This window comes from Ochotona princeps, chromosome 9, assembly GCF_030435755.1.
Source record: "Ochotona princeps isolate mOchPri1 chromosome 9, mOchPri1.hap1, whole genome shotgun sequence".
Classification (NCBI taxonomy): domain Eukaryota; kingdom Metazoa; phylum Chordata; class Mammalia; order Lagomorpha; family Ochotonidae; genus Ochotona; species Ochotona princeps.
The window spans coordinates 22,912,207-22,939,544 of NC_080840.1; the positions used below are offsets into that span (position 1 = coordinate 22,912,207).

The following is a 27,338-nucleotide window of genomic DNA, read 5'->3' on the forward strand; positions in this document are numbered from 1 at the left end:
GAGAGAGAGAGAGAGAGAGGGAGGGAGAGAAAGAGAGAGAGAGACAGTTTGTATGTCTGAATATATAAGTATACTTACACATAATTTTGCACTGTTATCATTTAAAAAATAAATGGAGTGTGAAGCTAAGTACAAGCTGAGATTATTTGTTCAGAGCTTGCTAATAACAAGGAAACTAAACATCATTACTTGTCTTTGGGAGACTCTTAAAAGCAGTAAGGGGAGTAAAAAACTTACAGTTATATTTTAAAAAGAAAAGGCTCAAATGTAAATCTGATTTGGTGATTGCTAGCATAAGAAAGTAGGGCAAGGATGGTTTAAGCTAGCTGAAATTGGAACATCTTATCTGATTAGTTTGGGCAATTTATTTTTCTTTGACCAATCCCATGTTGAAAGAGCAAAAATGAAGGACTTTTGCTTTCACAAACAAAATTAACTTTCTTTTTTTTTTTTAAAGATTTATTCATTTTATTACAGCCAGATATACACAGAGGAAAATTAACTTTCTTGCTCTCAATTATTGCAAAGGTTGTTGTTTTTGGCTCCCTACACATTTCATTTAGGTCAGAGTTCTATTAATATCCATAGTCTGGCCACTATCCATGTGTACATTCAAGCCTTCAGATTACAAAGAAAAAGAAGAAAAGTATCCCTCCTAGCTTTCCATGGCATTGTACTATTTTAGAAATACTTATTGTACATTCATTTTTAGTGCTTGATTTTTCTTCTGAACTTACTATTTCAATACATTATAAGTTTTGCCTTTTTTCCCAGAATTTATTATTTGTATGTCTGAGACATCTGTTGTTATATTCCCCTTTACATCTCATACTCTATTGATTTCTATTTTCTCCCTCCTTTTTTTGAATAGTTGGGCTAATGGGTAATCTATTTTATTGATTTTCTCAAAGACTCATCTTCTTTGATTCATTGATCTTATGTTTTGTTCATTTGGCCTCTATTTGCCTAATCCCTCCCTCTAGCTTATTTTGATTATTCCATTTCTCCTGCTAATTTTGGAATTGTTTTAATTTTTTCCTAACTCATTCAAGCGTTTACTTGGTGCGTTTCTAATTTCTTGACATAAGTGTTAATTAAAATTCACATTCCTCCCAATACTGCCTTAATTGTGTCCCTCAAGTTTTGATATGTTGTGTTGATGCTTTCATTCATTTTGATCAACTTTTTAAATTTCCCCTTTGATTGCTTCTATAACACAAATTTATGCTTAGCAGCATATTATTCAGTCTCCAAGTATTTGCTTTTCTTCTGGGGGTATTTTGACATGTTGATCTCCTGAATGCTTTTGTTAGTTTGACTCTGTTCCTCTTCCAGTTTTTTTTAACTGTTTTATTGTTATTACAGGAAGTCTCTTACAATTCTGAGATTTTTTTTCTTTTCCTATTTTTAAAGTTTTCCACTGATTTGTTATATTCACTGACTTTCATTCTGGAATTATTTCCTTCCTCCACTTTTCTGAAATACCTTGATTATATAGCACCATACTTGCTGATACTGTCTCATGCTTATGTTCATATATATTATTGTCAAAACTACTTTGTCTTTATTCAGACTAAAGTACTTTAGTCAAATATTTTTAATTCTTATACTTCAAAAAAGACTATGTCTTTCAGATATTGTCCTGGTGAGTGAACAAAGATTAACATCTACTTTTTAATTTATTCTCCACAATCCTCAAACACTATATCCAAGATGTAAGCTGAAACACTTTAAAAAATAGTTTCTAGAAGTTAAGATGATTTAAAATGTAGATAGCTTTAAAGGACTTACAGGATTATTCTATCAAATCAAAAGTATAGATGACTCAGTTTTGGTCGTCTCCTGAGAACAGACACTGATCCCCAGGTATTTGAAAAACATTTTAAAAACATTGGAAATCTGGTCATCACATCAGCCCTCAAATACTTAGCATGATATGAGCAAACTAGCTCCCCAAATCTGGTATTATGTTATTTGTCGCTTCCACATTCATCATCAAGAATAAAGTGTGCAATCTACTGTAATGCATATCTCTTTGAGAAAATACCTTGTCCAGTTCCTGAAGTAACCATCCCCACAAAATGACTAACAGTCTGTATGGAATCTCAGGAAGTATTCACTAACACTGTGTCACATTATTACTGGTCAAGTGAAAGACATTTTATCTTTGTTTGTTTTACTGTGGTTTTTCTCAATGTAGCCTTTTATAATCATAACTAAGAATTGTTGATTCTTTTATACTTGCTTTATAAAAAGCACATTCATATCTCAAAATAATTTTGTCTTTTTACCATCTGGTAGATAAAATAACAGTAATAGTACCTCCAACAGTTTTTCCAAAGCTGTTGGAATGTTATGACTCTTTCAAAAGAAAAACCCATTTGCTTTGATTGCTATTATAGTTCAAAAAATATTGATCTATCCTTGCTTGCAAACTCTTTAAATCAGGTAACTACAGAGATTTAGACAAAAATCTATATTTCACTTTGTTCTTTCATTCAAGGTACTTCAAAGGAAAATGTTTCAAAAAACATACAGGTTAAGTAAGGTTGCAAGCAAATAATGCTGAATTGGGTCTTATAAAAGAATATTTCCTGATATATTTATTTTACTGTCAAAATATTAGACGGTAAACTGTTATGGGAGTAGGATCATGTCTCCGTTATTGACTCAATGTCATGCTTAGTTCATTTTACATAAGATTGGTATGACTGTTGTGTGTGAAATGGTTGTTCTACACTCTGAATAATTTATCAATGGGCTCTCATTGCTTAGAATAAAGTCAACAAATCTTCATTTCACACATGGATGAAGCTGCATCTCCCTGGTACCTATAACTTTTTCTTTTTTTAAACACCTATTATTTTATCCATTTGTACCCAAAGTGGAGCCATGCTGAGCTGCCTGAACTGTTTCCAGTATGTCTGTTTGTTTCACTCTATTGTTTCTTTAATTGAAATAATTCTGTCTTTCAGAAATGGTGCCAACTACAACCATTGCATCCCCATGACACATATATCCATGCAAATCTGTTGAATCTTTGTTCACATTTCAAAGTATTTGGTATGTTTTGGCTTTTTAACCCTGAGCAGAGTCGTTCATTTTCTTTTTGATATGTTCAATATATCTTATCTAACAGTACTCCTACTTTTTTGTACCAGTATACTAACCTTTCTAATAAACTATAAAAGCTTAAATGTATTCATAATCCCAATGTTTAAGTATAGTATAACCGCCATTTATCTTAACTGAACATATATATTTTATGATGATTTTGTACATGCTCAGAAGAAATTAGTATCTAACAAAATGACCAAAGCAGAAAGATTATATGTTTTAAACAAGCAAATCATCCACTATGGCAGAAATGAACAGACAAGTGAGTTTAGGCTACAGACAATACATTCTGGGGAAGTGGCGGTGGGAGAAGAGAGAGAGACTAAACTGGTGGAAGATGTTTATTCATTTCACTAAATTTTTGTATAGATTTATTTATTTCTGGGTCAACACTCAATCTCTGTCAATAGGAGATTTTTCTCTTCCCAATAGAGAGCATCTTTCTCGTGTGAGAAAGATGACCTGTTTTTAAGTGCAAAAGAAGATATGAGAAAAATCTGCATTTACTATTTATTGGTTACCTTTAGCTCAGAATTCTCAGGATGACATAGTGACATGTTTTAGAGTGACATGCTTGGTCTCCTTCATTCGGTGTGACTGCTAACTATTAAACTGAAACAAACTGTACTTTTAGTTGATGAAATTAATCTCCAAAATACATGAATAAAACATTTATTACTATTTTTAAAATTTGATTCTTATAACATGCAATTAAATTCACTCAGGCATAAAGTGTAAGTGAAGGACTATCTCATTAAGGCGTTAGCAATTTTTTTGGAGTGTCACATTGTGGTTCACACTTATGTGAAATTTCAGTAAATATGTTACATGATTCTAGAAATCCCTACATATATTGATTTTTGTGTAAGTTAGAGAATATTTGGTAATGCTCATAAAAATAAACAATTCCATTGTTTTATATTGCAGCATGTTATTTTGAGAGAGCAGGCTTTGCATAAAACTCCAAGAAATCCTTGGACATAAAAAAATTTCGATAATCACTGGGTTGTAGCAAAAAATAAATAAATAAGTAAAACTTGCATAATCCAAACTCCTAGGCTATATTCCAGAGAAGATTGGCAAACTCTTCATATTTGTCCACAGACATCACTTTATGTCCTCTGGTTGTGCACTGCAATAAAAAGTAGCTCCAGATTTGTAACATTTCAGGCAACCTTGGATTTAGACAAAAATAATGTTTTATCTCATAGATAAAGCATTTCTAATTCTACTGAACATATTAACGTTCAATATCTTTAGCTTGAAATGCAACTAAGAATTAATTTTTAGATTAACTCTATTTGCTGTATCTTGAAAACGGCACAGTATTAACTACCAGGTACATATTCTGTAACAGCTAATTCAAAATGGGAAACCTTGTCTCAGTGTATGTTTACCAGCATTCTGAATTTTCTAATTTTCATTTTGCTTGGAACATTGTAAGTTTCCTTTTCAGATACTCTTTAAATGTTGACGCTAGTCTCATCTTGTCTGAGATGCTTGAAGGTGAAACCTAGTTTAATTCATAGGGTCTTTTCTGGCTGTGTGACTGTATACTTCACAACCTTTGTAAGCCCGTTGCTGAGGTAATGAGATTCCCAAGAGGCTTCCTAGCATTAAGAATCAGCAAAACTGCAAGTTTTGTAGATCACTTCTTTTAACCTACATGGTTTCTCTGTAAAGTATTTGAATTACGGTGTCAACTGCTGCCAAGTGAGAGATTGATCAATGAGTAGTTCTGTGTCACTTTAAGGCCAGATGTTACTCTGTAGCTAGAAGCCTGATTGAATTTAAAATTAGAGTTTACTTGAGGCATCAAGGATCAAAGTTACCTGCCACTAAATAAAAGGTGTCGAAACAGTCCTGTTTCTATAAATTTTGGCCACTGCCATTTAAACCTAGATTTTTAATATCGTGTTCAACTACTGCATTAGAATCTTCTAAGTGTTTTGCTGATATTTCCTCTGACCTCCAGTTCTCATTGTGGCACTTCTTAGACTGTCTCTGATTTTTGTCTGCCTAGCAGGGGAAGAAAGAGAGCAGAACCCAGATGTTGCTTTGTGGGTAGATTGATACTGGGATTGGAGACACACTTTCTTACTTCTAGATTTAGTATGAATGATGCACAGGTAATAGTTGACTACCAGTAGAGGCATTATTTGCTAAGAAATTTTAACAATATTTTCTATTCTGAGAGAAAATTATTGTAAGATAAAATCAACTATAAATGGGATGCTGACTGAATTATTTTGGTGTTGAATTTGTATTTCTATGTTAAAATGTTAGCATGTTAAATATAGTTTATTGGTAAGAAACTCTCTATCGGAAATAAATAACTCTGGTAAAATGGATATATATGGGCATATCTTAAAGAAGTTAATAAGAGCTTATAAATAATGCTTGAGTAATGACAGTCCAGATCCATTTTAACTTCAGGAATGATAATTTAGCATTCAGAAGACATTTGTATGTAGAAGGATGTCTCATATTCACTTGGCTGTTAGTAAGGGACAAGCCCATTGCATGGAGACAGAGAAAGAGTCAAGATGGGGAAATAGTCTACTGCACCTTCACCTTGATCTTAATCCAGTATGCTGCTAGAATTACCACTTGTTTTCTGACAACCTCCACCCCCACCCCTCACCGCCACTGCACTCCTTACAGAAGGACAGAAATCTGGCTGGCATGAGTCATTTGGATTAGCCTTTTTTTTCTCAAGATTTCTTTTGTATTTGAAAAGCACTTAAAAAGAGAGAAGGAAAAAGAGAAAGAAGGAAAGATCTTTTATCCACTGGTGCATTCTCCAAATGGCTGTAACATCCAGAGAGCGTGGCTGATCTGAAACTGGATTGCAAGAGCTCCCTCCAAGTTTGCCACTTGGGTGCAGGGGCCTCAGGACAAGGACCATCCTATGCTACTCTGCCAGGCTGTTTGTAGATGAGTAAAAGAAGAAAGCCAATGAGAAGTTAGCTCATAAAAATATGTGAATCTGTTAACAATCAAATCATTAATTGTGAAATCCCATAATTATAGACAAGTTACATGTTAAGAAGACCATTGAATGCTATATATTCCAGTTATATCTTTACAATGTCTTAAATTTTATAATTTGGATGCACATTTGGTGAAGCAGTTAGTGATAGCATCAATTGTGACCTCTAAATCCCAATTTGGAGCACTTGGGTTCAAGTCACAGTCTTGCTCACATGCCCAGTTTCTGCAGCAGATAATGGCTCAATAGGAGGAGGTCCACCACTCGGTGGGAGCTCCAGACAATTTTAAGTCCTAATGTTTCTCTGGCCCAACTCTAACTATTATGGGCATTTGGAAATGAACACTGTGTGGAGGATATGTCTTTCCATCTGTCTATCTTTTTTTCTGCACCTTAAGTCAGTCAATAAAATTAATTGTATTGTTTTCTTACAATTGAATATCATGAGTAGTGGGTATTTCTACTTATCTGTCCACAACCATTCTCCATCCTATGCTTTACTTTTTGGCCCCTCTCTGCAGGAGCCAGCACCATGGCACAGTGGGCTAAGTCTCTGTTTGAAGTGCCAGCATCCCATTTGGGTCCTGTTTTAAATTCTAGTTATTCCATTTTCTGCTCTTTTATGAATTTTTAACTTATTGATATCTGTATAAATTTATCATTTGAATTTAATTCAATTGAATATGACCTGTCGTTATAAGCAGTTAAAGTACTATAGAATGGGCAATGAAACACCTTCAAGATGCTTTTGTATTGTTTTGATATACCTCCAGCCTTCTTTATACTAAGTGTGATTTATTTATTTATTTTTATTTTTGTGGATGTAACAAGATGTACCGAGCTGATCTTGTCCTTTTCCTCATCCAATCTTGGAATCAGTCTCCTTAGTTCTTTCAGTGATGAGTACTATGCCAAAACCATGTTCTTGGCTGGTGGTGTGCTTGTTACTATGGCATATTTTAGCTGTTAGATCTTCCAGTGAATGCCAAAAGAAAATGTGTGTGTGCGTGCTGACTTAATATCTATCTAAATCTATTCTTTACATGTGAATCCTTACCAAGTCCTCCAAAAACAGGTTGGTCCCTCAGAATTCTTTGAAACCTTTCCTGTTTTGATGATTGTAAGTGAACTTTCTGGAAAATCTGACTACATGTACCCTTATATTCATAATTTGGACCATTACTGTCGATATGTATGCGTAACCTCCTGAACTTACTGACTGGTTCATTAACCTTATTACTTCTACTTTTTCACTGCTAGCCACTCTACCATGTACTTGACACCTCCTCAAGCGTGTTGTCACCATAAGTGCCACTTAACCCTAGCCATGCCACTGCCAAAGGGAAGGGAAAAGAAGGGGAGGAAAGAGAAGAATAGGGGGGAGTAAAGAACTTAATACAATTTTTGAATGTTTGCCATTCAATTTTTCGAAGATAACACATAAAATATCTGAAAGGATCACTGATTTGGTGAAATCTTTATTTGTCAGACTACAGCTCTAAGAGAACTTAGCTAATATCTGTTTTGTACCTTTGGTTGGCAACATTTTTCACATATTACTTTTGTTTACATTCTTGTTGCTTACTTGGGGGGGGTTGGAGAGGGGTGGGGGGGGAATCCCAGTGCCTATAAAACTGTGTCACATAATGCAATGTAATCAAGAATAAAAAAGAAAGGAAAAGAAAAAACATTCTTGTTGCTTACTATTGACTTTCATGTACATTAAAAATAAGTATAGATTTTCATAATTGGATAATTAGTGATGAACTTTCTCCTACAAAAGTATGATTAGGTATGTGAAATTAAACAAATTCTTAATTGTTTTGACCTTCAATGTATATTTATTAATAGAAGTAAGAATGGTTCCTTTAAGTGATTGTTTGGAGAATTAGATTATATAACATTTTTAAAAAGAATTTCTTTCAGTAGCAACACATTTTCAAGGCTCATTAAATTACAGCCTGTATTCATAATTTTTATTTGTGAATATCTCTTCTCTTGTACTCACCTAGTAAATATTAACTATATGTTCAGATATAAATGTTGCTGCCTTGTAGATGAAACAGTTCAAAAGCAATGGTAACTAATGAGTGCATATGCGTTTTACTCTTTGTGCTTTATTTTTCAGTCTTTGTTAGTGAGTGTTTTTACCTTAAAGAAATAACTTTAGCAGCAAAGTAAATGTGTAGTTTCAAAATGGTATAGTAAGGGTTCATATTGCAGGAACACAAAAATGATAGGAAGAACATGAAAGTAAAGTATGTTTCAGCATAGGGAGAGAAGTACATCCGTTGTTTTGAGACTGTAAGGGATCACTTAAAGATATATAAATTTTCATGAAGACACATAAGGGCAAAAAGATGTACACAAAGAATTTGATAAAACATTTCTACCTCTTTGCTGCAGGTTTTAACTGAGGAACTCACTGTGTATCAGGGCTAGAAATCTCAAGGGAGAGCTCTGCTGAGTCTACACTTGATCTTAATCAAAAGGCTGAGAAGAGATGATGAGTCTAAAAAAACTGTGGAAATTGCGACAGATGATAACATTTCATCTCCAAGGCCAAATGCCAAGACATAGAAGAGTTTCCAATCTAGTTAGTGAAACAGAAGGCTCTTCAGCTCAGGATAAGACCAAGGAGTAGAAAGAATATGGGGAAGAAATGTATACCTATACAAGTACAATAGGATTCTGACATAGAGTCAATACGGTGATGGAAATGATGGCGTACAAGCCCTGCGTTGTGGAAAAGCAACCAGAAGATTTTTTTTTTTAAATGCATTTGTTTGACAGCTTCTCAAACTATTTCAACTTGGACTGCTTCACCATAAGTTTAGCAAAAAGTATGATTCACTGAATATATTTTCAAATGTGCTGTTTTAGAAGAGAGGTTACTCTGCTACTCTAAATGTAATTTTCCTTATATGCAAGGAAACACAGTTAAAAACGGCATGGTATAAATGTATAAGCAATCATAATCATCAATTATTCAATGAATAAAATTTTTCAATAATCAATCAGTTTTTATTAGAGAAAAAATGCGTAGTGAATTATTAAAGTGGAATTTATAATTTAAGCTGATCAGCCCTAATGAAAACATGTGAATCCACAAATCCTAGGTTTTTTGAATGTCAACATAATGCCACAAGTGCAAAACTCTACACCTGAATTGATATAACAGGTCACAGTCAAAATGCACAAAGGTAATAAAAATATTTCCCAAAAAATTGCTTTCACTTTGTCATTCAAAGAAGTAAAACAAACCAATACTTTCTGTTCGCTTTTGGCTGGTATATAAAATATTGCTTGGAACTTCAATCTACATGCTTTACTTTGAGTCCTAGCTTAGCTTCCAATTTTAGTTTCCTATTAAAATGTACCCTATTAAGAAGAAGGTAGTGGGCTTGAGCACTTGGGTCTTTGCCATCCATACATGAGAGCAAGATTGAATTCCAGATTCCTGGATTTCGACTGGCTTAACTTCAGCTATTAAAGGAAATTGAGGAGCAAATCTATAGTGGAGAGATCTCTGTTACAACAATATGTTACAACAATCTGTCTACCTAAGGACAATTAGGATAGGAAATCAAAACTTGAAAAATACTTCAATAACATTTAAATTAAAATAAAAACGGGAATAAATCAACAAGAGCAAAAATGGGTTCTTTAAGCAGACTAATAAATTTGGCAATCTTTTGAAAGTATAAACCAAGAAAACGTAAAACACAATTAAGTAGTATTAGGAATAAAACACATTTAAGACCTATTGGCAATGAATTTATTTTGAACTGCTGTAAAACAAATCTATGATCACTAGACCAGTTACCAATATTGGTCCAAAATAATTATAATTTAAAAATTAAACACACTTTCCCACTCTCCCTGGTCAAAATAATTATTGTGGGCTGTGAGTTGCCCACCTGAGTTTATTCCAGATTCTTCTCTCAAAATGTGAAAAGATTCGAAGTAACAGCACAGTAATGTACAGGGAAATAGGATTTGTGCAAAGCAAAGAAAAAGTGCTGGCATGTTCCAGGGAAAGAGAATGAACAAAAAACCAAAGCACAAAAGGAACCCCAAAGGAGAAAAATACCCTCATAAAAAAAAGCCTTCCTCCGCAAGTTTAGGGCATGCTTTCATACTAAAAAGAGGAATAGGATGTGCTGTTGGAGTGGAAAGAAATTAAATATTCAAAATTAGGTAGAGTTGCAAGTAGGGCTTGATTATCATCCATTTTTGTGCTGTTTTGCATAAGTGTCATGACATTAGGTGCTTGATGAGAGTGGGAGGCCAACTTATGGTAATTTTATAGTAATAGCGTTATAATGATCTATAGTTCACCACACAGGGACAAATCCTGCAGCTATAATGTATATGTCCAGCTACCTCTGATTTTACGTTTGCAACTTCATGGAGCTTGCAATTTCTGCTACAGGGAAAGGGCGATTGGCATGGTGGTACATACAAAGGGAGTCAGCAGGTGGATCCGTCTGGGCTGCTGTGCAATGGCTGGCTTGACTTAGCTTTGGTTTAGCTGTAAGAGCCATTCCCCAGTTGTTTCACTGTAGTTGTCAAATGTTGGATTGTGCTGAGGGGTGGTTTTGTTAGAATGTCAAGCAGTGATTCAGTTGAGGCTCTCAGTCTTCAACTTTTTCTGCCAGTTAACACTACTTAACTTCTCACACTATCTCTCCACCTCAGAATCTTACTGGGGTGTTGAAAGGGGAAGATCAGTCTCCTATAAACTTCTTCATCTTCTGACTGAGCATTATCCACACCTCGTTAGGAAATGGCAGTTCCCAGGCAACAGGTCGAAAGATGCTTCAGGAGCTAGAGGTGTGAGACCAGCTGTTGTCAATTGCTGTAATCCACACATGAGCATCATTCTGACATGAAACTGTTAAATTCTGGAACAGGCAAATTTGACAGAGTATAATTGGACAGAAAAAAAAAGGCATAGCAACCCTAACAATGAAAGTGCCTCTTAATGCCTCCCAGATGGTGGGAGTTGACAGGCTTGCTTTACCAAACATAGAACCACTTGGCTTCTTTATAAATCCTTTGGCTGTTTCCTTTCATGAGTAACCTTTTTTTTTTAATATGTGGTCAGCGTCTTATCCTACTGTTGTTAATTGGTTATGTATTTCAACTGTAAATTATGCAGTTGTAGCAGAGCCTGTATAGTAGTCTGGGTTAAATTGATCAAACCAATAGACAAGTTCTTTAAAGCAACTTTTTGCAGTGTGTTGTAATCTTTTCCTGTTATGGTGGAATAGCATACTCATGGGTTCTTTTCATGCCATTAGGAGAAGTAGGAATACATGTTGCTAGGGAAATGCAGTAACTTTTCTGTCTTTGTCTCTCTGGGGAGAAATTTGGAGCAAACTTCCCCCTCCCCCCAAAAAAAATCTGCATTTCTTTTCTCTTAAGGGTCTCAACTGGTTCGGAGAGCCAGAGTACATCTTCCGAATGTGTCTGTTAAGACTGAAAGCATGGAGATTTAATTTTGACAGATGTACTCACCTAGAAACATTTCAGGCGGACATTTATGAAGGCAATGTGTGTACCCTATCCAGGTTTGCTCTGATCCAAACATGAGGCTCCCCTTTATTTTGGACTTCAGAAAATAAAACATCCAAGTTAGAAGTGGGTAGTCCTTGAGGGTGAGCATACATATGCAGCATTGTGTAACTTGCAGTGTCCAATGCATGGAAAGTTGGGCGGTGGGGCACTTGATTATATGTGGAATGTAGGCCAAGATAGGACACAGAAAAGAAGGGATTTGTATGCTGCACAGAAAGGGAGTTGTCACGTGCGACAGGCTGTTATTCAGGAGCTGGCGGCAGCTGTCTCAGGCTTGACTGTCAGAGACATCCCGCAGCAGACTGGCTAAAGCTGTCAAACACTGACCTACACTGCTGTAAGGGTCAGCTAGAGCTGTCACTGCCGATACTGTCAGACATAAACACCTTTCTGCCAGTTAACTCTACCTACCTTCCCATATCAAAACTATTTCCATAGGAAAGCCTTAGTAGAAGTTAGCCATCTGGCAATCTCAAAATTATACCAGTTTCTGTAACTTTTTGGATCTTTTTTTTTCTGTTACAGAAACCTAAAGCTACTAAAATATATAGAGTTTCTAATCTCTTTCCTTACTATTAATCTTTTATGGGAACAACATAAAAACAACATAGGCCTGCTTCACTTATGACAGGTAAAGCATGAAAATAAATGTCAAATGCAGTCTAATGGTTCAAAAGATTTTTGATAAATATGTAAGATTTTGCTAGAAATACAAGGGTGCTCAAATCTTTAAAACAATGTTTAAAAAGAGAAAATTAACAATATTGACAATGTAAGTTAAGGTATAATATATGTACTTTTAAAAAACAAAATCTTATGAGGAGAATCTGTTTATGCAAATAAAGATGCTTATAATATTGAATGGAAGATGTTAAGTTGGTACTGGTGAGTTAGACAGGAACTCATAATATATGAATGCATGTTTTAATGTCAGAAGAGACATGATTTTATCCCAAAGTTCTACTGTTCAAATTTTTATTTATCTATTTTCTGCTGCTGTTTGAAGACAACTGAATTAACAGATTTTCATGTGTGCTAAAAATATGACACTGTAATATGACACAGAAATTTACTGGTGACATAGCTTCATAATAACAATCCATTATATTATAGTTGCTTTGGGTATGCCTGAAAGGGGTGTTTTAATAATGCCTTTAGAAACATTTTTCAGGCTGTTCAATTAAATTGTATAATGAACATAGCTAAATAATTTTGTCTGAAGAATTGATTTTGCTCTTAAGTAGAGTATGTTGGATTTCATTGTTGGTTTGTTTTGTCTGTTTGGGGAAGTAATTCAACTAGCAGAACCCAGGGAGAGTGAAAGATCCTGGGTAGAGACATTCATTTTTGGCTATGGGAACAAGTTTTCTCATGCCCTGGTGATTCTCCAAGGACTTATTGCCTCATACAGAGGTTACAAGAATAAGAAAGGTGTTTGGAATTTGGATAAATCTATGTATTTATATGTGCATATATAAGCATTTATACAAAGTGAACATCTGAAATATCATAATTGTTGCATTAGGTACCTGACCACTGGTGTCTTCATCTCTGTGATTACTTTGGATTTTCCATCTACAAAATGAGAGAAATACATTCATTGTTCCTCAAAGATTATTTCATTCAATAGGAAGGACAGAAGAAAAGATTTGGTTGGAGAAGATATTCACTTTCTGCTTTGAACTATCTTATATTATATTAAAGTTGTAGTATGGGCATGATGTCGTCTCCATCCTTGAAAGATGATTTTTATCTTTTCACAGAAATTGAGAAAGAAAGTTGTGGCGATCCTGGCACCCCTTTATATGGAATCAGAGAAGGTGATGGGTTCTCTAACCGTGATGTTTTAAGGTTTGAATGCCAGTTTGGGTTTGAATTAATTGGAGAGAAATCCATTGTTTGTCAAGAGAACAACCAATGGTCTGCAAACATACCCATCTGTATCTGTGAGTACCACATGTTTTGCTTTTAGACAGCATATGTTAGCATGTGTTTGTATATAATTGGTTTTATAATTATTTACAAAAAGCTGGAACCACACAATTATTTTTGGAGGAGTAGCACTTTGTGATACTATAACAAGTATTCTTTGCCAAATTATTAATTTCAACACATATTTAAATAAAACTATATTTTACTTGGTAATTGCAGAATATATATTATGTGTGTTCTGCAACACTTTATTAGGTTGCATTTTATGCTTTAAAAATAGTGTACTTCTTGTGGAAATTATTCATCTGAGCTAACTTTAATAGAATAATTTATCTAAACATGGTAGTTTATACTTATTTGCAGTCATAAACACTTGAAATATTTAAAATGTATAATCTATGTATAATGCATTAACTAACTTTTGCTTAAATATGTTCACCATAATGCATAAAATATCCTTTAATTATGTTATACAGAATAAAATTCATTAATGTGTATGATATACAATATGTTTGGGTTAAAAGAAGGCATGTTTTTCAAATATGTTAAGACATTTCAGTTTAACTACAATAAAAATACAATCTCTATCATATTGATGCATTTTCACATTCAGTTAAATTCTATTTTCATTTCATTACAGCCAAGTGGGGAAACTGACAATCATTTTCTTAGTTACAATATATTATATTTAGTTTTTGATATATCTAAGATGGGAAGAATCTACATCTTTACTAGAATCGTTGTAGGTTAGGGCTAGTCCTCATTTCTAATCAAGGCTACCTTGTGAGTTCTTGTTAAGATGGAAGAAAATATCAGGAGAATCTGATTGATTTTGTTTGAATCATCTAAAATTTACTAATACTTCATGAAATATTAAATAACTTAAATTATATATGGTCTTTCAAGAAAACAATGCTGTTTAACTTTAGATCATCTATTTTATGTATCACTTCAATTCTGACATCACAGGGGATGGTTTAACTTGGTAAGCCACAGTGCTAGTCCTCATTGCTAGTTAATACTTGAAACTCTGCAGAACATTTTTACTATTTTAAAAGTAATTTCTTCCAGAATTGTGATATGTAATAAAGTGGCAGCTATTAGCAATATTTTTTAAATGGTGAGTTGTATTCTTTGTTTGCTTTTAGGATTTATTTATCTTTTTATCACAAAGGCAGATACACAGAAAAAATTATCTTCCTCTGCCGGTTCACTCCCCAAGTGCTCACAACAGCCAGAACTGAACTGATCTGAAGCCAGGAGTCAGGAGTCTTTTCTGGGTCTCCCACATAGTTACAGGGTCCCAAGTCTTTGAATAATCCTCCACTGCTTCCCCAGATCATAAGCAGGGAGCTGGATGGGAAGCAGAGCAGCCAGCATATGAACTGGCAGCCATATTAGATCCTGGTGCATGCAAGGCGAGGATTTAGAGACTAGGCCATTGTGCCTGGCCATATTAGTAATATTCTTGTGTATCTTATTTGAGAATGTATTTTTAAAAAAATTCAAAAGAAATTTTAAGCTACATAGAAGTAACTCCTATATAAGGCCAAACAATTCACAGAAACAGAATTCTAAAATTTAAAAAGAAATATTAATTATTTGCAACTTTAATAAAAATTCTAATTTTTAAAACTTTGAACTAAGGTGTTGTCACTCAATCAAATACAAGTAGTAAAACATATTTATGTTAATTTTATAAAAGCAAAATGATTTTGTTAAAGTAAAATATGACATTGTAAAATGAGTATGGTACTAACAAACATGAAATAATTCCTTAAGGGAAATTTTGTAAAATAATGAATCTGATATATTGTGCATTTAGTTTATGAAATAAATGTCTGCCAATATATCTATTAGGACAATTAGGCTGGTGACTTTAAGCAATTTTTGCCTCATTTCAATACCTTAATTCAGGAGGATGTGAACGAAATCCAGTTTGTTTCTTGGTTTTTTGGAAAAGCTTTATCAAACCATAAGCTGTGCATTTACATTTACCAGTTATCTATGGCTGTCTTTCTTCTGTAATGGTAGGTTTAATGAATTACAAAAGAGTTCAGATGACCTGGAGACCCAAAATGCTTGTTCTTTGTGTGCTAATAGAGATTTTCCAACTTAAAGCAAGCTTTGTAAAATCAAATGATTCCAAGACACAGGCAAATAAAAAGTGAAGGACCCAAGTTTGTGTGTGTGTGTGTGTGTGTCTTTTTGCAGAGTAGTGGAGGAACTGGAGTGACCTTTCTGGAGAGGCTAGACTTATTTTTTTCCCCACCAAATGTGAAATATAATTTCAAAATGTGATTTCATTTGTGTGTATGTGTGTGTGGAATATGAAAGAAAAGCAATAAAATCAAACTGATTGGCAATCTGAATTCAGCTCAGTGATTGCCAGTTTTCAAAACTATCAAACATAATCCCAAAGCACATGAATTTAATGTACAAAATGCTATTTGCAAACTATAAAAAGTGGGCCAGCTTTTGGTGCAGCAAGTTAATGTGCCACACCCACATCCTCTATGAATGCTGCTTGGAGTCCTAGCTGTTCCTCTTCCAACCCAAACCACTGTTTATGTGCTTGGGAAGACAATGGAAGATGGGCCAGGTCCTTGGGCCATTGCTACCCACATAAGAAATTCAGATGAAGGTCCAGGTTCCTTGCTTCAATCTGTCCCTGCCTTGGCTGTGGCTGCCATCTGCAGAGAGAGCTGGAACATGGAAGCTCGTTCTCTCTCTCTCTCTCTCTCTCTCCCTGTAACTCTGCTTTTCAAATAAAATCAATAAATATTTTTAAGAAAGGTGAATGGTATATAAAGAGAAAAAGCAATAGGTAAATATTGGTGTATTGATATATATATGTACATACACACACATATATGTATATTTGCATTTATAGAGCAGGATACACTGCTCTAATTTTGGGATACTAATAAACAATCTGATCTTAAAGGCAAAATACAATGCTAAAGTTATGTTATTATTCAAATTTTATCTTTATGCTAAAATATTATTGATCATTAAGTAATTGAGTTGTGTAAAATGATGACTCATAATTTTAGGTGATTAAAGTTCATGGGCAGATAATTTCTAAAGTAGAGAATATACTAACAAGCATGAGAAAATTTAACAGTAGTAGACAAAGAAGTGAAGATTGAAATACAAGATGTCATTTTTCTTAACAAATTAAAGTAAATTAGTCATTTTATATTGGCAGGGATATTTGTTCTATAAATTGTTCTATTTCACTATAAGTTAGTATATTTGAGTGAATTTTGCAAACTATTTTGAGATTTAAGTTTCATATCCATTAAAAATCTAATTCCATATTTTAAAAATGTATCCCAAGAAAATAATTACCAAAAAGACAGTCTTCAAAAGACATTAATATTGAATTATTTCAGCCTCCTCAGATATTTAAAATACAATTCTTTAAGATATATATATCGCTATATATACACATTTTTTTCCAAGTCAGAGTTACACAGAGAGGGAGAAACAGAGAGATCTCTTTCTTCAGCTAGTTCACATTGCTGATGGTTGCAATAATTAAGCCAGGAGTTTCTTTCAGGTCTCCTGTGTGGGTGGCAGGTGTTCAACATTTGAGCCATCTTCCACTTCTTTTTCACACCGTTAGTAGGGCGCTGGATTGGAGGTAGAGCATTGAGGACATGAACTGGTACACATATTGTCCTCTCTATACCACAGTGGCAGCTTCCTAAAAAATATTTTTCTAATTGTCAATATTTTGAATGGTCAGATTGATATTTTTTCACATCCGTTAAATGAATGGAGTACTGAGTATCCTAAAAACTTTCAGAGTTCATATACTAAATGTAATGCAGATAGAATTTGGTACAAAAATATTTGTACATTTCCTAGATATGTCGTTGTATAGCACTCAGCACAAACTTGACAAAAAGCAAAAGAGTATTTCTAGAGCTAGTTCAAGTCTCAGCTGCTCTGTTTACAATCTGACTTTCTATTGGTGTATCTAAGAAGATAGTGAAGAATGGCCCAGGTGCTTGGGTCCTTACACCCATGTGGGACACCAGGCAAGAGTGTCAGTCTTCTGGCTTCAGCTTGCAGAATTCCAGTCATGGCAACCATTTGGAGCCATCTGGAACCAGTAGATGTAAGACTTTTCTGTCTATGCCCCTCTCCCTGTAACTCTGCCATTCATATGGATAAAATAGTTTATTTTTTTTAAAGATTTATTTTATTTTCATTGCAAAGTCAGATATACTGAGAGGAGGAGAGATAGAGAGGAAGTGGAGCTGCCGGGATTAGAACCAGCGGCCATATGGGATCAAGGCAAGGACCTTAGCCACTAGGCCACGCCGCCAAGCCCATAAAATAGTTTATTTTAAAAAATACTTCTTTTACCCCAACTATGTTTTCTGTTTATTTAAGCATATGGTCTTAATCTAATTCACTATTTCCTTTTTTATGAGATAATTTACACTAATATTCTGAAACTTCTACTTAGCATAATTATGTAAATAATTTAATGCTATTTTGAATATTTACTGTATTTTTAATCCTTCTGTTTCATCAGTTCCTTGTCTATCAAACTTTACTGCACCAATGGGAACAGTTCTTTCTCCTGATTACCCGGAAGGATATGGAAATAATCTAAATTGCATCTGGACAATAATCTCTGATCCAGGAAGCCGGATACATCTTTCTTTCAATGACTTTGATCTGGAATCCCAGTTTGATTTTCTTGCTGTTAAAGATGGTGACTCTCCAGACTCCCCAATTCTTGGAACCTTTACTGGAGCTGAAGTTCCCTCCCATCTCACAAGTAATAGTCATATTCTGAGATTGGAATTTCAAGCTGACCATTCAATGTCTGGACGTGGTTTTAACATCACTTATAGCAGTAAGTTTTTTTGTTGGTTTTCTCAAAATTAGAGGTGGAAATGGACCATGCAAATCACTGCTCTTATATTACAGATAAGAAAATTTAAGTAAACTATAAACCTGGTTGTGCCAATGGCAGTCATTGAGTCCTTGATTTCCCACTACATTCAACTCCCTATTGAGCCCTTTCTTATTGCTTGTGAGAGGTCTAATATTTAGAAAATATTTTTTAAAAACCATTATGGTATGAGTCAGTGTATTAGCTTATTCTATTAAATATTAGCATGAACTCCAGTCTTCAATATATAACACAATTGCTTGACAATTAATACACAAATTTAAAAGGAAAATATCTTTTCTCGATATTAATAATTGAATTTGCATTCAATAAATAGGATCTCAGAGTTACAATTCCAACATAAAATTCACAACCCTCCAGCAGTGTCATAGGAAAGGAAATCATTATCTTTGGGACTGTGGAACGTAGAGGTGACTTCAATGAAGTTAAAAAAAAAAAAGATCCTCAGTGATTTAATAATAATAACACGGTTCTGAAGTCAAACAACTTAACTTTAAATCTTGACTTTGCTACCTTGGTTAAGATTCATAACAACCTTGGAGTCAGCATCAGCAAATTCTCACTGGTTTCCTAAGGAAGCATTTAGATGATGCATGTAAATAATGTAGCACAGACAACACAGTATCTAGTAAATGCCCAGTAATTATTAGTATTGTTGGTTAGCTAGATTTTGACCTATTATTTTCATAATTATACCTCCTATGAACAGCATCAAAATAATGACTAGTGAGAAAATTTTAAATAACCTCTATATGCTCACACAGACTAAACATAATATGAAATCAAATATTCATAAAACTGCATTTAGCCTTGCTTCTTTAGCTATCATTTATATTACATTATAAATATGTATATTACATATTTGGTCAAATACACACAACTGTTGCACTTCACATACTTGTTGAACTGGACTAGTTATACTGTAGGGAAGAAACAAGATGAAATACGGTAGAAGCCAGAGTTCAAGAACTAAGAAGCATGAGAAATATTACCTCGTATATAATCAACTCTCGATAAGTAGGCCAAGTAAATCTTTTCACTTTAACTCTCACAATGAGATTTTGTCTCTATTCATGGCAGAATGAATCACAAGGAAAGTTTACAGTGAAATGTATCAGTGGACTATAGTCAGTTGAGTTTAAATTCATAGTTATTGCCATTTTGACAAATTATATTATAATTTTCCAACTTATTGTGGAAATTTTGGTATTAACTTACTGTAATAATCTGTACAAGTAACTAGAAGCAACTCTACTTTGACATGTTATGATCTTAGGGCAAAACTCATATTTGGGAACATTCACATCTATTCCACACTAGAGGTGAACAGATCTGATTAGAGGAGAGCCTCCAGATTTAAACAACAAATATACAAAAGATTTTGCTAGAAATAAGATTAACCTTTAAAAAATAATTTAAGAATGATTTTAAATAACCTGAAATAAATTGAAAGTAAGCAAGAGTCTCACATGTTCTGCTTCTTTGTTACTTTTTATTTTTTATTTCACAGCTTTTGGACATAATGAGTGCCCTGATCCAGGAATACCTATCAATGCACGGCGCTTTGGGGACAACTTTCAATTAGGAAGTTCAATTTCAGTTATTTGTGAAGAAGGATTTATTAAAACCCAGGGAACAGAAACAATTACTTGCATTCTTATGGATGGAAAAGTAATGTGGAGTGGACCGATTCCAAGATGTGGAGGTGAGTGTGATAATGAGTAAGAAATCAAGCCACATCAGCATTATGCACCTGCAACTGTAACAGGAAATACATTGTGCTACTACCAATGTTGAAGTCTTCAGCTTAAAAGCATTGCTTTGTAAAGCATATGAAACAAATATGCAAAAAAAATTGTACAGTTGGGCTCGGCAGTGTGGCCTAGTGGCTAAGGTCCTCGCCTTGATCCCATATGGCCGCTGGTTCTAATCCCGGCAGCTCCATTTCCTCTCTAACTCTCCTCCTCTCAGTATATCTGACTTTGTAATAAAAATAAAATAAATCTTCAAAAAAAATTGCAAAATTAAATTTGTAATGTCTCATTATATATATAAGGAATCTTGTAGTGGCCCTCTTTTAAAAGGAGCTACTATTAGAAAAATTATGTAAATAAACGGGTTCATGTATAAAATGTTGAATATACTTCATAGTCATTGCACTGTGGTTAATAGCTGAAATTTAAAAGTTAAATTTTATAATTTGCATTATTTTTTGTATTCTAGAAGTTTTGCTATAAACTTATTTTGCTTAAAAAAATCTGCAAGCAATGAGTAATTTTATATTTGACCTTAGCCAAATGGCTGAGGGGAAATAATTATTTCTTCTAACAAATAAATAAATTCATATTAAAGCATTCTTTTTTTAAAAAAAATACAGAACTTTCAAGCATAGTTTACTAAATTTTTTCAATTTTTATTTCCCACTGAAATACTGTAAAACAGTTCAGGGCTATTTATGTATGTGTATACACACTGTTTCTAAAAATTCTGATTTATGCTGATAGAGAAGGAATATTGATAATAACAAAAAAGATGGATATCAATTATGTAGGATGCTAATTTAAATCAATAGAAATCTGTGTGTGTGTGTATAGATGTAACTTTGCCTAACCTTGCCACAATAGACAGAAATTTATATTCTATTTGATTCCTACTCTGCTATCTAAATATGAATATCTATTTTATTGAAATTATATATGATAAAAAGTAATTGAACAAAAGTTATTCTTTTTTTTCTTGATTTCTCAGTTTTTTTATTATCTATGTTCAACCTGATTATGGAAACTTAGGTTTTCTTAATTTCTGTCTAGTGAATTGAATGTATTTCATATGCAGATTTCCAAAGTATAGCAGACTTGACTGAAGAATGTAAACCTCGCTAATCAATTGCTATCTTTTGGTTGATTGGGCTTTTTTATATACCTCAAAATGAAGTAATCCCTAAGTACCCTTTCTTTCTTTCCTCCTCTCTTCCCTGACTGTTACTGCTTAGGAATGCCTATATTAGTATTTGAAGGAAACATAGGTGATGTTGCAGAAATTTCTTTCAGTCAGAAGGAATAGCTCCTATTCCTTGTGACACAAGGAGTTTCATGATTAATCAAAGGGTTTTCTAGCACCACACATTTACAACAATGCCAAGTATTTAAAAGTGATATTGGGATTAGTAGGGGAGTCAATTTGGCTGGGAAATGACATGTTCTGGGCCTTCCCCTACCCTGGTAGTCTCAGTGGACTAACACAGAGATCATCCATAGGTAATTGTTGGGATTTGTTTACATTGTGGGGTAGCCCTTTTAAAGTTTGGTCCAGAGTCTCATCTCCATGAAAGAAGGAATTAAAGAGGAGTTGTGAGAGCAGTTGCACTCAGAAGCAAGCTTTGTTTAGTTGAAGCTATACACTAAGGAATGACTGTGGCCAAACTAGGAAAGAGAAAGTGTTGTAATTGAAAAAAGTTTCTGAACTGTTGTTTTAAACTATTTTGGAGACATAGGTGGTAGTTTTTGCATGGGGCTTAATTGAATATTGAAAGTGGACTGAGTTTGAAGTAAGGCTTGAAGCTGCCCAAGCCCTTTGTTTGAAAATTTTGAAAGTATCATAGTGGCAGGTACATGATGGGAATGAGAATGTTGACCATGGCAATTTATTATAGTGAAATTATAAATGACTAAAGGTTATGATACAGATACAGCTTGAAGCCATATTAGTTAATGATGGTTCTAAGTTGCAGTACAGAGTCTGTAATTTCTATTATACTGAAAATGGTAAGAGTAGAATGATGCACAGAAGGTGGTTTTGGTCATCCAGGGAGGGGGAGCGAGACACTCTGAGTACCAGGATTTTGCGTTGTCTCATGTATCAGCTATGGCTGTCTTGGGGGAAGGCTTGCCAGATCTTTTCTACCTCTTTGCCTACATATTTAAGTTCTCGTGTGCCTAATTTGTGTTGATCTTAAAATTGCATGGCGGATAGCTGCATGGAAAATAAAAACAAAAGTTTTAGGAGTCATTGCTTAACTTGAAAGAGCAATTTCAATGAGATTTCCCCACTGTCTGTAGAAATGGACAGACTATCAGAGTTCTTTTTGGCAAGGCTAATAGACCCTCCAGATATCTCAAAGAGAACCATTAAGAATTTTGTGAAAAAGAAGACTTATTTTCTGTGAGTGAAATGATGTATAATTGTCACAGCTGCCCGTTTGTGAATTGAATACCAAAATCAGAACAACAGTGAAGGCCAAAGCCAACGCTGATAGAATAATCTATGAACGATGTTAGCCTGATTCCTTCCTTTTCTGAGGTCACATTTTAGGCCAGTTTCCACCTAACGAGGAAGATTATGATTAGTTTCTATATATCTGTGATTTCTTAAAATTCTTATTAGTTATGCATTGATTTCCTTTCATTTGGTCTCAGATCCACTTACACAAGAGTCTGAGACTTGCTGAGAAAAGGCTATTATTCCTTTTCCTAGTTTTTAAAATCTTTTCCTTTCGTTGCTCCCACTCCCACCTTGGTTTCTCAGGCTTTTGCCACAGTGATCTCCAATTTGGTAGAAATTTATGATAGGGAACCCTCTATGGCAGTCTCTTATGATATAAACATTTTGCTTATTATTTATTACAGTTCATCTTTTAGTGTATTATCACACTCGCCAATATATTCTTTAATTTTAGCTTTCACACTTTTTATTATTTCTGTTAAATGTTTTATATAGAAGACAAATTTAAATGTACATGTTTGTATGACTAATCAATCCAATATACTTTCAAGTTGTGTTTTCTGTTTATGCAGATCATTTCCAAAATCAAATGATTGTTTAATTACTTATGCTTATGGTGTATTTAATATTAAAATATATAATTTAGAAAATTATTTTATAACAATTTGTAGAAAAGGGAAGTAAACACTAAAAATCGGTTAAAGATTGGCATCATCCCTACTTCCCCCTCCCCCTTGCCAACCTCTTTCTGCAATAATTGCATGGAAGTTTAGGCATAGGAAATCAGTGATACACCCAATTGCAACTTTAAAAATGAAAATATTTTGAAAAAGTGAAAGGAAATTAGTCTTCTGTAGTCCTTCAATACGGGCAAAAGGGAATATGTTGTTATATCTTTGTGATCCCACTGCTGGATGTGAATTCATTTCAGATCTCTATTATATAACTGCTTAGCAGAAGTGGGTTATATATTTCCTACACTGACTTGAACATTGATGTATTAAGCAAAGATGTATTCAGACTTTGAAAATGCAAACCTCTTTTTCTAGAATAGAATGCGTTCAGCCAATCTCACAATGGGAGAAAATTAGTAGGTGCCTTTTAGAATATTCATCATCATTCACTCCCACTAAAGGAAAATAAAATACATTAGTTACAGTAGTCAGCAATAAAATAATTTCAGTTCAGTTTAGTGATAGCCCATGTCTCCCCTGTGTATACTGAGACTCTAACATCTATATAGCTGTCTCTAGAGTCAGTCTCTGTGTAGTTTCTGCTTCAAAGGAATCTTCTAAAAATATGAAGCAGGAAGAATGTGGCTTTTGTAGGTTTTCCCAGAGACTGACATGGGGATTTTAACAATGTATCACATGGATAGCTTCTTGGAAGTCCTCCTCCTCTGTCCACACGAGTGTTTCCCTTTTGCATAACAGGTGCACACGCAGCTTTCCCTCTCCTTTTTTGTGCTCTCCACCAAGTCATGCTGCATCCATGTTTGTGTACTTTTCTGTTTTCCAGAGACCAGGCTCCCTGATGGAAATTTGTACTCCTCCATGCCAAGTCCAGTCACTTGGAAATGTAATATTTTCATTAAGAACTTCTCTCCTTAGAATTCCTTCATTGCATACTCTTGATCCTGCATTTTTGTTATTCTCAATAGGATTAGAGTTCTTTTCAGGACACTCTGAGGGTATTGGCAAGATAAACTATATCGCTGCATACTTCAAAGGTCCTACTACTACCTGAAGTGCTACGAAATTTGGAAAACAAGGCAAAGAGCATAACATGGATTGTGTTTACATTTTTACTGTGTACCTTTGTATTTTCAGAAATAAGCAAGATTTCACAAGCATTAATTGATTTAAAAAATTGTAGACTTCTAAGTTTTCTTAAGATTTTATTCATTTGTTTATTGGAAAGTCATATTTACAGAGAGAAGGAGAGGCAGAGAGGAAGATGTTGCATCCGCTGGTTCACTCCCCAGGTGGCCACTACAGCCTGAGCTGAGCTGATCCAAAGCCAGGCGCCAGGAGCTACTTCCCAGTGTCCCAGAGGGTCTCAAGGCTTTAAGCTATCCTCTACTGCTTTCCATGATCAAAAGCAGGGAGTTGGAAGGGAAGTAGAGAAGCTAAGACATGAACCAGGACCCATATGGTATCCCGGTGCATGCACGTTGAGGATTTAGCCACTAGGCTATCATGCTGGACCGTTAATTCTTTTTCTTAATGGAGCAATGGGCCACTAGAAGTATTCTTTGATATATCAAGACTTAAAAATGAGCCATCCTTGCCCTTAAAACCCCAGAATCTTTTAACCATCTAGTCACCAGAATTGTTCTTGTAACCAATATTTTATAATAAATAAAAATAAGTTTTATGACATAGTATTTAATTTGCTGTAGTCAGTTCCTCATTGGTCTTTGGGGAACTCACTTGTCTCTGTCTAGCTACATTGTATTCAGTCTGAGGGCCAACTTAAAGTGGTTAAAATGTCATCCTGCCTCATTGTCCAGCAAAACCTATCTTTCTCATTCACAGTACCTCAGTACCTCAGATGATCTGGAAATTATTGCCTGAGCTCCTTGCCTTAAATTAGGTCATAATTATTCTTTGTAGCTTTGGCACGTGTCATTGGATTTATGAGATCCTTTTGTACTAGGGATTAAAGTCTTGCTTATATCCTAAATTAGATCTAAGGACTCTTCTTGAGTCATGTCTTTCTTTCCATTTCTTTTCTTTTCTCTTCTCCACCCCCCCCCAAAAAAAACTTATTATTGGAAGTCAGAGAGAGGAGGAAGAGAGGAAGAAATAAAGAACTCTTTCATGTGCTGGTTCACTCCTGCAAATGGCTGCCACATCAGAGTTAGGCATTTCTGGGCCTCATATTAACCAGGAACTCCATCTACATCTCTCATGTGCATAGGAGGAAATCAAACATTTGAAACATCATCTGATGCTTCCTAAGCATTTTATCAGGAGCAAAGTATTCAGGACTCCGTCTCTCCAATGTGGGATCCCAGGATCCCAGGATCCCAGGGTGGCTTAAACTGCTATTACAAAATGCCCACCTCATAACAGGTCCTTCTTGTACTCCAATGTTTTCATATATTTCCTAATGGATATCTACCTTTCTGCCCTTTCCATACACCGGAATAAATCTTTCTAGCATTTATACTTAGCTGCATTTGGGTGCTATTGCCTCCAGGTTTGGGAACTTCCAATAGATGATGGTTTTAATGGATCTGAACCTACAAGTAGAACTTAATGCCCAGGGCAGTAGATCAGGAATTATAACATCAAGTGTTTATAGGAACATAGAAGTAACAGAAATGATTGAAGTGTGCCAAGTAAAAATGGCTACACTAGTAAGGGCATTTTTCCACTTCTTTCAGGTATATTGTTACAAAAAAAAAGAATTCTCTGCTTAATAATAGCCTAAAAATTGTAAGCAATAAAAATACACAATTTAAAACAATGTTTTCATTAACCCATATAGTTTCCTCATGAATGTTAGAAAAGGGCATCCTTCTAGAAAGAAATGGTTTGAACCAGTGATATCAAACCGATTCTAATTGAAAATGCAACTGTGACAACTAATTCCAGGCAAGTGAAGTTTAAAAGGCATAGACACTACCAGCCTCTCACTCCTGAGAAAATACTCCAGTGTCTTTGGAAATTAGGAATTATTTGGACACACAAAAAAACAATTTTAAGAATGTTTATTTTATGAATAAGTTTCAGGATTTCCTCCCTTTCATAAAGTTATCTAAACTTACTTCAGTCTGAATTTTTTAGCACTTAGTATCTTGCTGAAATATCCTTTTTTCTCAAATTGATTTTCAACCTCATAATATTCTCTGTACTGTCTTTTTGGCTATATATTGATGTTTTCTTTTGCTTTGGGCAATAAAATTTTGTTGTTATAGCATTTAATGTTGCTTAGTGTCTACTTCCATTTGATTTAAGCAGAATTTTTGAAATATATCAAACTTTTAAAAAATTCATTGATAAAGTAAAGTTCTATTATTTCTTCGAGCTTGGATGTGAAAGTTTTGTCCAGTGATATAGAGAATGAAGTGTCTCATGTATCTCCCTCAGCCATCCTTCTCCCAAGTCCTCATTCAAGATAGACATAAGATATCCTCCTAATTATCATCATCATCATGAAATCTCTTCTCCCATATGCTTAGATACTCAGTACTATAGTCTTGACTAGATTATTCTTGTCTTCCTTTCATGGTTCATGCATCAGTCACATGTATTCAGCCCTTCTGCTCTATTAACAGTCTTAAAATGAACAGGAAACTTTTTTTTTTTTTGCTGTATTCTGTCCCTAGTATCGTTTAGCACATTACCTCTTTGTGATTTTCAGTTGAGATTCTGACTCCTTGGAAGAGTGAAGAAGACTATTATTAGTCTGCTTTTCTTTATTTTAAAATGCCCAAGAAAAACTGCTTTGGCTCTGAACAGGTTAGTTTTACTGTACAGTTTGGAGACTACAGTTCAGGATCAGAAGGTGCATAGTTTAGTGTCTGAAGAGTCTAGCTAGGGATGT

At 34.4% G+C, this 27,338-nt stretch overlaps 1 protein-coding gene across 1 annotated transcript in view; it reads left to right on the forward strand.

Moving 5' to 3' along the window:
• The window catches only part of CSMD3 (CUB and Sushi multiple domains 3), an 878,998-nt gene that overhangs the window by 505,472 nt on the left and 346,188 nt on the right, over window positions 1-27,338 (forward strand). Inside the window, exons 14-16 of the mRNA XM_058668892.1 lie at window positions 13,456-13,638; window positions 18,177-18,503; window positions 20,074-20,268. Coding sequence (XP_058524875.1) covers window positions 13,456-13,638; window positions 18,177-18,503; window positions 20,074-20,268 — 705 coding nt within the window. The remainder of the gene's footprint in view (window positions 1-13,455; window positions 13,639-18,176; window positions 18,504-20,073; window positions 20,269-27,338) is intronic.